General features: G+C 39.2%; 1 protein-coding gene across 2 annotated transcripts in view; it reads left to right on the top strand.

Moving 5' to 3' along the window:
• The first annotated feature begins 8035 nt into the window (after window positions 1-8035).
• STAM (signal transducing adaptor molecule) overlaps window positions 8036-16606 on the top strand; it is a 63902-nt gene continuing 55331 nt past the window's right edge. Inside the window, exon 1 of one of the 2 annotated variants that reach the window (XM_037150731.2) lies at window positions 8036-8283. In XM_037150731.2, coding sequence (XP_037006626.2) covers window positions 8244-8283 — 40 coding nt within the window. In that variant the 5' untranslated portion in view covers window positions 8036-8243. The remainder of the gene's footprint in view (window positions 8284-16606) is intronic. The other variant, XM_037150732.2, reaches the window with a different exon arrangement.

A 16606-nucleotide genomic window follows, 5' to 3' on the forward strand; every position in this document is an offset into this window, starting at 1 on the left:
GCGGGCAAACAGCGAGGGAGTAGGGCTGCAGGTTGACTGTGGTCGCGCCTTTGTGGGTGGATAGACAAGTGAGGGAGTGGGCCATTGCCCAGGACCCACTGGGTCACCGCAGCAAGTGGCAGGGAGGGTGCCGTCATTTCCCTGCTCTGACCCCACCTCTACAGACAGTGTCATAACCCAGCGACTCTGAGTGGCCTGGCCCTGGTGAACCACCTAAGCCTTTGCCTGTCACCCAGAAGCCGGAAACAGCAGAGGGTGCTGCCATTTCCCAGCTCTGACCCCGCCCCCACCTTCAGTGTCACAACCCAGCGACCTGGGAGTCCAAGCTTCTTCTCCTCATATTTAAAGGGCAGGAACAGAATACTGGGAAGATGGCGACAGAGTAAGATGGAGCTGATACTAGCTCCTGTACTCATGGGTGAAAATTCTGGCAGATCTATAAAGAAACAGCACGATAAACCATCGGTTACCCAGGATTTATGAAATTAAAAGACCAGAGATTGTGACCGACGCTGAAACACCAGACGGCGGCAGAGGTAGCTACTGGTGCTGGGTCTCACGCAGCCCCTGCGCTACCCCCAGAGCAACAGGCCTGGGAGCCGGGGAGTCAGGTACCGGAGCCGGACACTCCAAACCCCTGTGACGGCCCTGGGCAGCAGAGGAGCCAGATACGGGAGCCGGGACATTCCCAGCCTCTATGCCGCTGCCGTAGTAACGAGCCTGGGTGCTTGAGGAAGCGGCTACTAGAGCCGGGACATTCAGCAGTGGTAGGCGACCAATGCAGAGACCAGCGCGAGGACCAGCTTGAGAGTAGGTGGAGACGAAGAACATCAAGAAACTTCAAGGAGTGCACCACTGAACTTCACAAGGATCATACCACAGAAGTTCACATCATAAAACCAGGCTTGCAGAACAGATCAATTTTAGAAGCAGAGACTAACAAGAAGAGTCTCAAACAATGGGAAGACAAAGAAACAATCCCCAAATGAAAAAAAAAGCAGAAACTTCAGAAAGAATGTTAGATGAAATAGAGGCTGATCAACTAAAAGATAGTGAATTCAAAGCACTGGTTATTACGACGTTCAAAGAGCTGACAGTGAAGAACCGGAAACTACAGGGGAATTACAATGATCTCTCTAGAAACTACATTAACATGAAAAAGGAAATGGAAACTATCAGCAAGAGACAAGAGGAAATGAGGAATACAATTTCCGAATTGAAGAACACAGTAGAAAGTTTCAAAAGTAGGATAGATGAAGCGCAGGATAGGATTAGTGAGTTGGAGGACAAGGTAGAAAGCATCTCACAGAAAGAGCAAGAAAATGAAAAGAGGCTCAGAAAAAATGAAGAGGGATTAAGAGAAATGCAAGACAATATGAAACGTAATAATATCCAAATAATAGGAATACCAGAAGGAGAAGAAGAACAACAAGGGATAGAAAACGTATTTGAACGAGTAATGAGAGAAAATTTCCCTAATTTGATAAGAGAAAAAGTCTCACAAATCCAGGAATCACAGAGAGTCCCAATCAAGAGGAACCCAAGGAGGCCCACTTCAAGATACATCATCATCAAAATGGCAAAATTCCAAGACAAAGAGAGAATCTTAAAGGCAGCAAGGGAGAAAAAAGAAATAACATACAAGAGAGCCCCAATAAGGTTAGCTACTGACTTCTCAATGGAAACACTTCAAGCAAGAAGAGAATGGCAAGAAATATTCCAAGTAATGAGAACCAGAGGCCTACAACCAAGGCTACTTTACCCAGCAAGGCTCTCAATCAAGATAGATGGCCAAATAAAGAGCTTCCAAGACAAAAGAAGCCTAAAAGAATACGCCTCCACCAAACCAGCTCTACAAGAAAGACTAAAAGGACTGCTTTAAGGGAAGGAAGGATAAGAGGGAGACAGAGAGGAACACAGGTACAAAAATGGCAATGAATAAGTACCTATCAACAATAACCTTAAACGTAAATGGATTAAATGCTCTAATCAAAAGACACAGAATAGCTCAATGGATAAGAAAGCATGACCCACACATATGCTGCCTACAAGAGACCCACCTCAGGACAAAAGACCATCACAGACTAAAAGTGAAAGGCTGTAAACAAGTTTTCCAAGCAAACGGACAAGAAAAAAAAAACCTGGGGTAGTAATTCTCATATTGGATAAAATAGACTTCAAAAAAAAGGCCATAAAGAGAGACCCGGAAGGTCACTTCATTATACTCAAGGGAAGAATCCACCAAGAAGACATTAACATTGTAAACATATATGCACCAAACATAGGGGCACCCAAATATATCAAGAAAATATTAGAGGACTTCAAGAAAGATATTGACAGCAACACAATTATAGTAGGGGATTTTAACACCCCACTATCAAAAATGGACAGATCTTCCAAACAAATTATCAACAAAGAGATAGTGGCATTAAACAACACCCTAGATGAAACGGACTTAACTGATATATATAGAGCCCTTCATCCCAAAGAAGCTAAATACACATTCTTTTCAAATGCACATGGAACATTTTCAAAGATAGACCACATGATAGGACACAAAACGAGCCTCAAAAAATTCAAGAAAATTGAAATCATACCAAGCATCTTCTCTGACCACAAGGGACTGAAATTGGAAACCAAACCCGAAGGAAAAAACCCAAAGCACCCAAAATCATGGAGACTGAATGGTATGCTATTAAACAACCAATGGGTCAAGAATGAAATTAGGGAAGAAATCAAAATGTTTCTGGAAACAAATGAAAATGATCTCACAACAACCCAAAACTTATGGGACACAGCGAAGGCAGTCCTGAGAGGGAAGTTTATAGCAATACAGGCCTACCTAAAGAAAATAGAAACATTTCAAACAAACAATCTAACCCTACGTCTGCAAGAACTCGAGGAACAACAACAAAGACAGCCCAGAGCAAGCAGAAGGAAGGAAATAACCAAGATTAGAGCAGAATTAAATGACATAGAAACTAAAAGCACAATTTTAAGGATCAATGAATCCAGGAGTTGGTTCTTTGAGAAGATAAACAAAATAGACAAGCCTTTAAGTAGGCTCATCAAGAAAAGAAGAGAGAGGACACAAATAAACACAATCAGAAATGAAAGAAGAGAGATTACAACTGATACCACAGAAATAGAAGGGATTGTAAGAAATTACTATGAAGAACTGTATGCCAAGAAAGTTGAAAACCTAGGGGAAATGGACACATTTCTAGAAAAATACAATCTTCCAAAACTCAGTGAAAAAGAAGCAGAAAATCTAAATACACCAATAACAGCAAAAGAAATTGAAGCAGTAATCAAAAAACTCCCATCACACAAAAGCCCTGGACCAGATGGTTTCACAGGAAATTCTACAAAGCATTTAAGGAAGAGCTAACCCTTATTCTCCACAGACTATACCAAAAAATCCAGAAGGATGGGAAACTCCCAAATTCTTTTTATGAAGCAAGCATCATCTTAATTCCAAAACCAGATAGAGACATAACAAAGAAAGAAAACTTCAGGCCAATATCGCTGATGAACATAGATGCTAAAATCCTCAACAAAATATTGGCAAATCGCATCCAACAATATATCAAAAAGATCATACACCATGACCAAGTGGGATTTATCCCAGGGATGCAAGGATGGTTCAATATTCGCAAATCAGTAAATGTAATACATCACATAAACAAAAGCAAAGACAAAAACCACATGATCATATCAATAGATGCGGAAAAAGCTTTCAATAAAGTACAACACCCATTTATGATAAAAACACTCAGCAAAGTGGGAATACAGGGAGCATTTCTCAAAATAATAAAGGCCATATATGAGAGACCTACAGCCAATATCATACTCAATGGGAAAAACTAAAAGCTTTTCCACTAAGATCAGGAACAAGACAAGGTTGTCCACTTTCACCACTTCTATTCAATATAGTATTGGAAGTTTTAGCCACAGCGATCAGGCAAGAAAAGGAAATAACAGGCATCCAAATAGGAAAGGAGGAAACAAAACTGTCACTGTTTGCAGATGACATGATAGTGTACATGGAAAATCCTATAGACTCTACCCAAAAACTGCTCAAACTAATTAATGAATTTGGCAAAACAGCTGGTTACAAAGTCAATATCCAGAAATCAAAGGCATTTTTGTATACCAACAGTGAATCAGCAGAAGCAGGAATCAAGGAAAAAATCCCATTCGATATAGCAAAAAGAAAAATAAAATATCTGGGAATAAACCTAACCAAGGAGGTAAAAGACCTGTATGCAGAAAACTACACAGCACTGAAGAAAGAAATCAGGGAAGACACAAACAAATGGAAACATATACCTTGTTCATGGATTGGAAGATTTAACATCATCAAAATGTCCATACTACCCAAAGCAATATACACATTCAATGCAATACCTATTAAAGCACCAATGGCATATTTCACAGACATAGAACAAACACTTCGAAAATTTATATGGAACCACAAATGAGCCTGAATAGCAGCTGGTCTTTTGAGAAAGAAGAACAAAGTAGGAGGGATCACAATACCAGATATCGAACTGTATTACAAGGCCACTGTAATCAAAACAGCTTGGCACTGGCATAAAAACAGGCACATAGACCAATGGAACAGAACAGAGAGCCCAGAAATCAACCCAACTCTCTACAGTCAATTAATATTCCACAAAGGGGGCAGTAACATAAAATGGAGTAAAGATAGCCTCTTCAGCAAATGGTGTTGGGAGAACTGGACAGCTACATGCAAAAAAATGAAACTTGAGCACCAACTTACACCATACACCGAAATAAATTCAAGGTGGATAAAAGACTTAAATGTAAGTCGTGACACCATCAAAGTCCTAGAGGAGAACATCGGCAAGAGAATCTCAGATATTTCACGCAGCAACTTTTTTACTGATATGTCCCCTAGAGCAAGGAATGTAAAGGAAAGAATAAACAAATGGGATCTCATCAAAATAAAAAGCTTCTGCGTGGCTAAAGAAAACAGTATTAAATTAGCAAGACAACCAACTGTATGGGAAAACATATTTGCCAATGATACCTCAGACAAAGGTTTAATCTCCAAAATATACAAAGAACTTACACGACTCCACTCTAAGAAGACACCCAACCCAATTAAAAAATGGGAAAAGGACTTGAATAGGCACTTCTCCAAGGAGTACATACAGAACATCCAGAGACACATGAAGAGATGCTCAATATCGTTAGCTATCAGAGAGATGCATATTAAAACCACAATGAGATACCACTTTACACCAGTTAGGATGGCTATCATAAACAAAGCAACAAACAACAAATGTTGGAGAGGGTGTGGGGAAAAGGGGTCCTTAGTCCACTGTTGGTGGGATTGCAGACTGGTACAATCATTATGGAAAACAGTATGGAATTTTCTCAGAAAAATAAAAATCGACCTGCCTTTTGACCCAGCAATTCCACTGCTGGGATTATATCCTAAGAATCCTAAAACATCAATATCAAAGAACCTATGCATCACAATGTTCATAGCAGCACAATTTACAATAGCCAAGAGTTGGAAGCAACCTAGGTGTCCATCAGGAAATGAATGGATCAAAAAATTGTGGTACATATACACAATGGAATTCTATGCTGCAGAGAGAAAGAAGGAGCTACTACCTTTTGCAACAACATGGATGGAACTGGAAAGCATTATGCTGAGTGAAATAGGCCAGGTGCTGAAAGACAAATACCATATGATCTCACCTTTAACAGGAAGCTAAACAACAAAACAAACAAGCAAGCAGAAAAAAAAAAAAACAAAGGCACTGAAATAGAGAACAAGGGGACAGTGACCAGAGGGGAGAAGGAAGGGAAGTTAAGGGAGAAAAGGGGGAGGGATTTGGAGGAACAAATAGGAAGGACACAGGGACGAGAACTAAGGGGGGTGGAAATGGGAGGGGGGTGAGGAGCAAGGGGTGGAGGAGGCTGGTATGGGAAAAATAGACAAAAAACTGTACTTGAAAAATAACTAGATAAAATTAGTTAATTTTAAAAAATTAAAAATAAAGGGTACGAACAGACCAAAAATGGCTCAAGAAGTTCTCAAAGCCCCAGAGCCTATAAATCTAAGAGATGAAGAAATAGCAAAACTCTCAGACGCACAATTTAAAACACTGGTGATCAGGATCCTCACAGAACTGGTTGATTATAGCCACAAATTAGAGATACATATGAAGGCAAAACTAATTGAAATGAATGGAATTGCATAGGAAACCAATAGCGATGAAAAGGAAATTGGGACTCAAATCAATGGAGTGGACCAGAAGAAAGCAAATAATGGCCAAACAGAAAAGAGTGAAGAAGCAAGAGTTCAAAAAAATGAGGAGAGTCTTAGGAACCTCCAGGACATCTTTAAACGCTCCAACATTCTAATTATAGGGGTACCAGAAGGGGGAAAGGCACAGCCACCAGTGGAAAACTTATTTGAACAAATAATAAAGCAGAATTTCCCCAATCTGGCAAAAGAAATAGACTTCCAGAAAATCCAGGAAGCTCAGAGAGTCACAAAGAAGTTGGACTCAAGAAGAAACACACCAAGGCACATCATCATTACATTAGCCAAGATTAAAATGAAGGAGAGAATCCTAGAAGCAGCAAGAGCTAAGGGGACAGTCACCTACAAAGGAGTTCCCATCAGACTGTCAGCGGATTTCTCAAAAGAGATCTTACAGGCAAGGAGGGGCTGGAAAGAGGTATTCCAAGTCATGAAATCTAGAGACCTACAACCAAGATTGCTCTAACCAGCAAAACTTTCATTTAGAATGGAAGGACAGATAAAGTGCTTCTCAGATAAGATCAAATCAAGGAGTTCATCATCACCAAGCCTTTATTATATGAAATGTTAAAGGGACTTACCTAAGAAAAAGAAGACAAAAAATATGAACAGTGAAAAGACAACAAACTCACAGTTATTAAGAAGCACACCTAAAACCAAAGCAAACTAAAAGGACAGCTAGATCAGGAGCAGAACCACAGAAATGAAGATCCCATGGAGGCTTAGCAACAGGGGAGTGGGAGGAAGAGAAGGGGGGAGAAGGTACAGAAAATAAGTAGCATAGATGGTAGGTAGAAAATAGATGTGGGGGCAAGAATAGTATGGGAAATATAGAATCTAAAGGACTTGAGACGCATAGTCATAAACTAAAGGGGGGGTAATGGGGACAGGGAGGTAGGGTGGAGGGGAATGAAGGGGGGAATAGAACAACTGTAATGGCATAATCAATAAAAAATTAATTAACTAATTAAAAAAACAAAAACATTTTAAGTGGTTAGAAATCACTAATCAATTTCTAGCTCCATTTCTCAGTTTTCTTTTTTTGTTGTTGTTGCTGTTCAATTTGGGGGGAATTGCTTGGGTTTTGAAACTTACTTTCCAACCAACACAATTGCTTGGTGATTGTACAGCTAGTCACTAGTAACCAACGCCCAACTAGGAAAGCTTTCCAGATTCTGAAGCCCAGCATTCAGACAGACTCTGGAGATGCCAGCGTTACTCCAGCTTGCTCCCTGGGAGCGCGCCCTGACACTCCCCTCCTCCGGGATTCGAGCCAATCGGTTCAGCTCACATGACTTCATCCAAGCAAGTTTCTTGTCACCTTAGACAGCATATTACTCATAGCCTTTTTTTTTTTTAACCTGGATAACTCCGAATGACGGATGTCCCATCCCCCTCCATAGGGACAGGGACTACAAATGTATGACATCCGACAGAGACGGGGGGAAAAGGGGTCCCACTCAACAACAAACGCGACCCTTTCTCTTAGTCCACTGATTCACTCCTGGGATTGGTAGTCGGCTTCGGCGCGCCTTCAGGTCCCCATCCTCCGGAGACTGCTGGCTAAGGCAAAAGCAGAAAACAGAGGCATTCCTGCTACTCTCCTGTGTGACTAATCCAATAAGGAGTATGGAGGTGGAGTTTTTTTGGTGGGGTCTGTTTTCGTGGGGCAGTTTCTGGGCAGATTCTGATCAGGCAGTGCTGAGGTTGCCCAGATTCCCGACAGGCTCCACGCAGGGGGCCTTCTCGACTCCTTTGCTGTGGCTGCTGCCGCTGCCGCGGTTGCTGTGGTTTGGTGAGGCGAGAACCTGTCGTGGACCCCATCGAGTACTTATCTGTTGTTGTTTTTGCCTGAGGAGTCATCCTTCCTCCGTCGCACCCTGACTCCCGTGGTGTCCCCGGGGAGTCCCTACAGACACCTCGGCACGCCGCGGAGATGCCTCTCTTTGCCACCAATCCTTTTGATCAAGATGTTGGTAAGTGCTTCTGCCTCTCCTTGTGCACCCGCCCCCGACTGCCAGTCCGCTTTGCCGGCTCTCTGCGTACCTTCTGGACTTGCGGGCCGGGGACGAACTCTTTCCTTTCGCTGAGACTCCAGCCTTAGAAGTCTGGAGGAGGTTGCACGCTTGGAGCATCCTCTTTGAAAGAAATGGGATTCAGACTGCGAAATGGGCTTTGAGCTGGAACCGTGGGTTTGGGAGGAACTGCCTAAAGGGTGGCTGTAGGGAGCGTCAGAGGAACAGCTGGTGTAGCACCTGGTGCTGGGACAGTGCTTCTGGAAGAGCAGAGCCGAGGGCTGAGGAGCAGCTCGACTAGGGTAGGATTGTAAGCCTTATAATAAAGTGTTTCCCTGGGCAGATGTTAAGTATCTGGAACTAGGAGAATGTTTTAGGTTAGATTCCTTAAAGGATTTTAAAATCTACTTTGTAACTCTAACGGGAGGAGAAAGCTTCTGTTTAAGGTAGACTCTTCAAAACGTTGGGAGAGCTGAAAATGGAATACTTGGCAAACGCTGAAACCGAATAGAGGACCCGAGCCACTGGGCTGCCTTAGGGTAGGACTCTGTACTTTAAGAAGCGTGGACGAGGACCTTGAATCTGCAATGCTAATTTTTTTTGAATTTGAAATGCGTTTTTCCTTTTTCTTTGAAGCATTGGTAGTAGGTACCGATCAGACTAATTCAACAGGTTAGTTTTTTTTTTTTTTCCTGGCTTAAGGGTGATAACTACCAGGACTTTGAGTTTCTGGGAAGAGAATTTAGGGTTGATTTGAATGCAGTTAAGGAACTACTTTGGCTCACAGGTGTGGAATGGAAAGCAAGCCAAATGTCATGTCCAATTCCTTAAGGCAATATTTACTAACTACTGTAGTAAAGAAATATAAGGACAGTTTTAGAATTATATATATATATATATGTTATTTTTTGCTTGTACATGTTAACTGTGAATAGTAGCTGTCAGGTTTTGCTTTTTTTTTTTTTTTAAGATTTTTATTTGTTTACTTTTAGACAGAGGGAAAGAGAGGGAGAGAGAGAAACATCAATGTGTGGTTGCCTCCCACATGCCCCCTACAGGGACCCAGCTGGCAACCCAGGCATGTGCCCTGACTGGGAATGGAACCAGCAACCCTCTGGTTTGCAGGCCGGCTCTCTATCCACTGAGCCACAACAGCCAGGGCTGATTTTGCTTTTTTAATCCTTCCTCACAGTGTGTCACTGAAGCTTGCAGATTTGAATTAAGACTAGAAAAGGATTCAGGCTTATATCTGCCACTTTTTAGCTGAGTGAAATCAAGGACAAATTGTTTAAGCTCTTTGAGTCCCAGTGGCCTCATCTTTAATGAGTAAAAAACACATTCTGTTTTTGATTAAATTAAATAATCTGTGTAGAGGGCCTACTACAGTGCCATTATATAGTAGAAAAATGATAGCTTTTTTGTTTATTTGTTTAAATGAATGTCCTGATTACTCACAATAGATGGAAATTTAGAGATCAGCAATAATACTTGTAAATACTTAACTGAAAAACTGCATTTAATTTAATAAGCTCTTAGCATACACTATTTACAGGGCAGTGACATCAAAAATAGAGTTACTAATAAGACATGGTTGCTGCTCTTAAGGAGTTTTGCAACTTATTACATTAATTCAGGGCAAATGTTTAAATTAAAACAATTTTTTAAAACATACACATGCTTTTATTTTATTTATTTATTTTAAGAAAGGGGAGGGAAGGGAGAAAGAGAGGGAAAGAAACATCAGTGTGTGGTTATCTCTCACATGCCCCTTACCAACCTGGCCTGCAACCCAGGCCTGTGCTCCAACTGGGAATCGAACCGGGTACCCTTTAGTTCACAGGCCAGCACTCAGTCCACTGAACCACACCAGCCAGTGCCTAAAATAATTTTTTAATACATGCTTCTTTGGTCCCAGTACCTTAATCTAGTTTTTATATAGTCTGGCTTCCAACTACCCATCACCTTTGTATTCTGACATTTTCAATGCATATTTCCATTGAGTTCAAATAAATTTCTTAATGTCAAACCCTTTCTCAGTACGTACAACATGCAGTTTAAAGCAGGCTCCTTCTTGCCTTTGTATGTTTGCTTCTATTATTTCTTCTACCTTTTTACATGTCCTCATGACTAAAGGCCAACTCAGAATCCAACTCATTATGCCTGAATCATTTCCTGATTACTATAGTCTAGAGTTATTCAGTAGCAACACTATTGACAGTATGGACCAAGTAAATGTCTTTGTTGCCAGGGGTGGGGGTGGTCTGAGCTGTCCAATGGAAGGTATTTAGCAGCATCCCTGATATATACCCACTAGATGCCAATGGCATCACCCCACCCCCAGTCATTTAAAGGTTTCTAAAAAATTGCTAAATGTCCCCTAGGCCTACAGAACAGTTCTCAGTTGAAAACCATTGCTCTAGATCACCATAATCGCCACTCTTTTCAAAACTGGAACACCTTTTGTCATTAACAAATTATTTAGCACTAAAGGTAGTTATATCCTGTGTTATGCTCCTTAATTATTGTGTTGGTTGCTACATAACAGATGCTTAATAAATATTTGTTGAATTGAGAATATGTCACTTGAGCCTGCTAGATAGTAAGTTTCTTGAGTGTAGGAGCATTGTTTTGCTCCAGAAAAGTTTACTTTTTTTTTTTTTTTTCAGGCGGGGGGGCAAGACCCCCGGGGACCAGGAAAAGTTTACTTTTTAAAGTTAGGCAGGTTTGGGTACTTGGATCAGTTCTCTCTTCATGACCCATGTATGAAAATATCATGAATGGTTATCTAAGACCTGTCAGAGACTCCCAGTAAATAATCCTTGGACAAAGTCCAGTAGACTACCATGTTAAATTTTTTACTAGGAGACCATGTAGAATATAGTATGTAGAATACATTTATCACTAGTCCTTTTTTCTTTGTCCATCAGTGAGTATTTCAGTGATATCAAAGAGCTCCTACTGAATCACCTAAATCACATGATATAATTATTTGCCGTTATTTGCCATTTAACGTTAGTATACATTTGTATTTTTTCAAAGTTATCTTCCACTTTATTCATAAGCTGAAATGGTTAATCAGAAATTCATGAACTGATTTATGTAATACAACATTTCAGATAAAGAAGCAAATGGCAATAGTTTTGGCCATTGAAGAAATGGCCAAACATGTGAATACAATGTGAGCTCCATGAGGACAGGGGTTTTTTGTTTGGTTTGTTCAGTATGATATTCCCAGCATGTAGTGTGTCTGACACTAATAAACTTTAAGTGAGCATTTATTGAATAAGTGGATCTCATTTTGGATGTCACATTTCTTGCCAAATTTCAACACTTGAATTATAAAGTAACTCATCCTGTGAAGCTTTTATTTCAAAGTCCCTAATGATGTCCATCTTGCCAAGTCCAGTGGTCAAATTCTAATCTATTCCTTTGTTGATCTCTTAACAGTGCTCTTTGATGATGTACTTTACTCATTTGTTTTCCAGGACATGGAACTTTTTTGATTTTCTGCTTAGCTCTTTTTTAGTCTTTTTTGGCCTCTCCTTTTTGTGCTTTCCAATTGTTGGACTGAGTCTGAAAGTCTGGAGCTTAGACTTAGAACTTCTTCAAAAATTTTTTTTCTTTAGAGTCTTAGGAGGCAGTTTAGCTTAGCTTTAAGGATTCATTTTTAAAAAAATTAAATTTATTAGGGTGATATTTGGTTAATAGGATTATGTAAGTATCAAGTGTAAATTTTCTATGATACATAATCAGTATATTGCATTGTGTGCCCACCACCCAAAGTGAAATCATCTTCTGTCACCATGTATTTGGCTCCCTTTACCACCTCTATCCCCACCCTTTTCTTCTGGTAATCATATACTATTTTTGTCTATCTATGAATTTCAGTTCTATATCCTGCCTTGGTTTTTAGCTTTTTTCTGACTTACTTAGCTTAGCAAGAATATTCTCATCTTGGACCCATGTTGTAAATACTAGTATTTCATCTTTTCTTATGGTTGGGTAGTAGTTCATTGTGTATATAGACCACATCTTCTGTATCCAGTCATCTAGCCAAGGACTCTTCTGTTGTTTCCACATCTTGGTCACTATGAATACTGCTACAATGAACATACAGGTACATATATCTTTGTGAATAAAAGTTTTCGAGTTTTTTGGGTAGATACTCAGAAGAGGGATTGTGGGTCATATGGTAATACTGTTCTTAATTTTTTGAGGCGCCTCCATACTGTTTTCAACAGCAGCTGTACCATTTTACATTCCCACCAGCAGTGTGTGAGTTCCTTTTTCTCCACAGCCTCTCCAACACTTGCTGTTTGTCTTGTTGATAATAGCCATTTTAACAGGTGTGAGGTGGTATCTCATTGTAGTGTTAATTTGCATTTCCCTAATAATTTGTTAAGTTGAGCATCTTTTCATATATCTGTTGCCCATTTGTATGTCTTTTTGGGAGAAGTGTCTCTTCGGGTCCTCTGCTTATTTTTAAGGGTATAATAATAATTATATTATAATTACATTATTATATAATTATAACAAATAATATTATTTTAATAATATAATACTTATATTATTTGGGGTTTTTTAATGTTGAGTTGTGTGAGGTTTTTTGATATATTTTGGTTATTAAACTCTTGTTTGATAGCTGTTGTTTGCAGATACCATCCTTCATTCGGTTGGCTGCATTTTTTGTATTGGTTGTAGTTTCTTTTGCTGTACAGAAGCTTTTGAGTTTGGTATAGTCTCATTCATTTATTTTTGCCTTTACTTCCCTTGCCTTCGGGGTCAAGTTCATAAAAACTTTTCTGAGATTGAGGTCCATGAGTTTAGTAACTATGTCTTCTATGTAACTTATTGTTTCAGATGTTATATTTAGGTCTTTGATCTACTTTGAATTAATTTTTGTATATGCAGACAAACTGTAGTTTCATTCTTTGGCATGTGGCTTTCCAGTGTTTCAAGCACCATTTACTTAAGAGGCTTTCTTTACTCCACTGTTTGCTTTTGGCTCCTTTGTCAAAAATTATTTGCCCATATACATTTAGGTTTATTTCTGGGCTCTCACTTTTGTTCCATTGATCTGTATGTCTGTTCTCCTGCAGTACCATGCCGTTTTGATTATTGTAGCTCTGTCATGTAGTTTGAAGTCAAGGAGTATGGTACTTTTGGCTTCATTTGTTTTTCTCAGGATTGCTTTGACACTTCCGGGTCTTTTGTGGTTCCATACCAATGTGATGATTCTTTTTGTTCTAGTTCTTTAAAAAATGACATTGGGATTTTGGTAGGTATGACATTACATCTGTATTGTTTTAGGTAATATGAGCATTTTGACTATGTTGATTCTTCCAATCCATGAACATAGAGTGTCTTTCCATTTTTATTGTCTTTTAGTTTTCAGTATATAGCTCCTTCACATCCTTTGTTAAGTTTGTTCTTGGGTACTTTACTCTTTTTGTTGCAATTGCAAAAAGAAATGTTTTTTGTTTAGTTTCTTTTTCTGAAATTTCATTGTTAATATTTAGGAATGCAGTGGAAATATTTAGGAATGCAGTAGATTTTTGTACTTAGGTTTTCTATCCTGCAACTCTACTGTATTTGTTTATTGTTTCTAATAGTTTTTTGGTGGAGTCTTTAGGGTTCTCTATGCATAAAATTATGTCATCTGCAAAAAAGTGACACTTCTTTATTCCCAGTTTGGATACATTTTATTTCTTTTGGCTTGTCTGATTGTTCTGGCTAGAACTTCCAAAGCTATGTTAAGTAACAGTGGTGAAAGTGGACATTTTTGTGATGTTTCTGATTTTAGAGGAAAAGCTTTAGTTTTTTCACCACTGAATATGATATTAGCTGAGGGTTTGTCATATATGGCCTTTATTATGTTGTGAAACTTCTATACCCATTTTATTGAGTGTTTTAATCATAAATGGATGTTGTATCTTATCCAGTGCATTTTATGCACATTTATAAATATACTTGTATACTTATATACATTTATAAAGATACGCTTATATTTACAAATATGTAAATTTTATGCATCTATTTATAAATACATATTTATAAGTAGATATACTTATATACCTACTTATGTTTGTAAGTAGATATACTTACAAACGTATAAGTATATATGTTTATAAATACCAAACATTTATAAATAGATGCAGAGAATTATATGATTTTTATTTCCTGTTTTGTTCATGTGGTGCATTACACTGATCGATTTGTGTATGGTGAACCTTCCTTGTGCTCCTGCAATGAGACCCACTTGATCCTGATGTATAATTTTAAAAATGTATTGTTGTATTTGATTTGCTGGTATTTTGTTTAGAATTTTTACATCAGTAGTCATCAAAGAAACTGGTTTGTAGTTTTCTTTTTTTGTGTTAACCTTGCCAGGTTTTAGTATCAGGGTTTTGTTGGCCTCATAAAATGTGTTAGAAAGTATTGCCTCTTCAATATTTTGGAAGAGTAAGAGAAGGATGGGTATCAATTGTTTGCTAAAATTCACAGGTGAAGCTATCTAGTCCTGGACTTTTATTTTTGGGATGTTTTTGATAGTTTCCTCTCTGTTGGTTGGCCTGTTTAGATTTTCTAATTCTTCATGATTTGGTCTAGGAAGGTTATATATTTCTAGGAACTTATCCATTTCTTCTAGGTTATCGATTCATATTCTGGAGTTATACTGCCTGAATTCATTTCCCAGGTTTCCTACTTACTGGCAGTATGACTTTGGTTTAGTTGCTTAGATACTCTCTGCCTCGGTTTTCTTACCTTTAATATGGAATGTAGAGATGGCAATAGTTCTTAGTTTCTTTCCCCAAACCTGTGCATTCCTTCATCATTATCTATTTCAGCAGATGGCACCATTGATATTTGTGAGTGACAGTAAAGATGTCACTCATCTCTACTGTCTAGAAATCATCACTGATTCTTCTTTTTCCTTCATTCTCCACATCCATTCTATCAGGAAGATCTTTTGGCTCTACTTTAAAAATATAGGAGTTCTAGCCAAGATGGAAATTTAGGTAGAAACCCTTCGCTTCCTCGCACAACCAAAAGGAGGATAACAACCAATTTAAAAATCAATGAACAACCAGAAGTACCAGAAAATCAAACTGCATGGAACTCCCGCAGCCAAGGAATTAAAGAAACAGTCAACCAGACCAACCAGACCTGTAAGGCAGCAGATGGTGAGGCAGTGGAGTGCACAGACAGGACTGACTTAAGGGGAAACTGAGACTCAGAGCTGACTGTGGACTACAGTGGCTGCTGCAGTGGGAGTAACTCCCAGTCCCACACGAGTTTGTTGGAAAGTGGGATAGAGACAGGCAGGTGAGACACACCGTTCCCTCTCTGGCCTCTCCCCAACAGGCAGTGCTGCAGCTCAACAAGGAGGGTTGCCCTTCCTGTGAATATCTAAGGTCGCCTCCTTTACAACTTAACAGGTGCACCCAGGCAAAGAAATACGGCCCAAATGAAAGAACAGAACCAAACTCCAGAAAGAGAGGTAAGCAATGAGGAGATAGCCAACCTATCTGATGGAGAATTTAAAGCCCTGTTAATCAAAATGTTCACAGAACTGATTGAGCTTGGTCGAAAAATGAAAGAACAAATGAACGAACCCAAAACTAAATAAAGCAAAATATTCAGGGAACCAGCAGTGACAGAAAGGAAACCAGGACTCAAAGCAACAATTTGGAACAAAAGGAAAAAATAAACATCCAACAGGAACAAAATGAAGAAACAAGAATTCAGAAAAATGAAGAGAGACTTAGTAACCTCTGGGACAACTTGAAACATTCCAATATCCTAATTATAGGGGTGCCAGAAAGAAAAGAACAACAGCAAGAAATTGAAAACTTTTTAAAACAAATAATGAAGGAAAACCTCCCCAATCTTGTGAAGGAAATAAACATCCAGGAAGCCCAGAGAGTCCCAAAGAAATTGGACCCAAAGAGGAACACACCAAGGCACATCGTCATTAAATTACCCATGACTAGAGATAAAAAGAGAATCTTAAAAGTGGGAAGGAAAGAGTTACCTACAAAGGAGTGCCCATGAGGCTATTAGCTGATTTCTCAAAAGAAACCTTTCAGGTAAGAAGGGGCTGGAAAGAAGTATTGGAAGTCCTGAAAGACAAGGACCTACATCTAAAAATACTCTATCCAGCAAAGCTATCATTTAGAATGGAAGGGCAGATAAAGTGCTTCCTAGGTAAGGTCAAGTTAAAGGAGTTCACCATCACCAAGCCCTTATTATATGAAATGTTAAAGGGACTTATCTAAGAAAA

This window comes from Artibeus jamaicensis, unplaced genomic scaffold, assembly GCF_021234435.1.
Source record: "Artibeus jamaicensis isolate MK-2021 breed Jamaican fruit bat unplaced genomic scaffold, CSHL_Jam_final contig_867, whole genome shotgun sequence".
In the NCBI taxonomy this organism is placed as follows: Eukaryota; Metazoa; Chordata; class Mammalia; order Chiroptera; family Phyllostomidae; genus Artibeus; species Artibeus jamaicensis.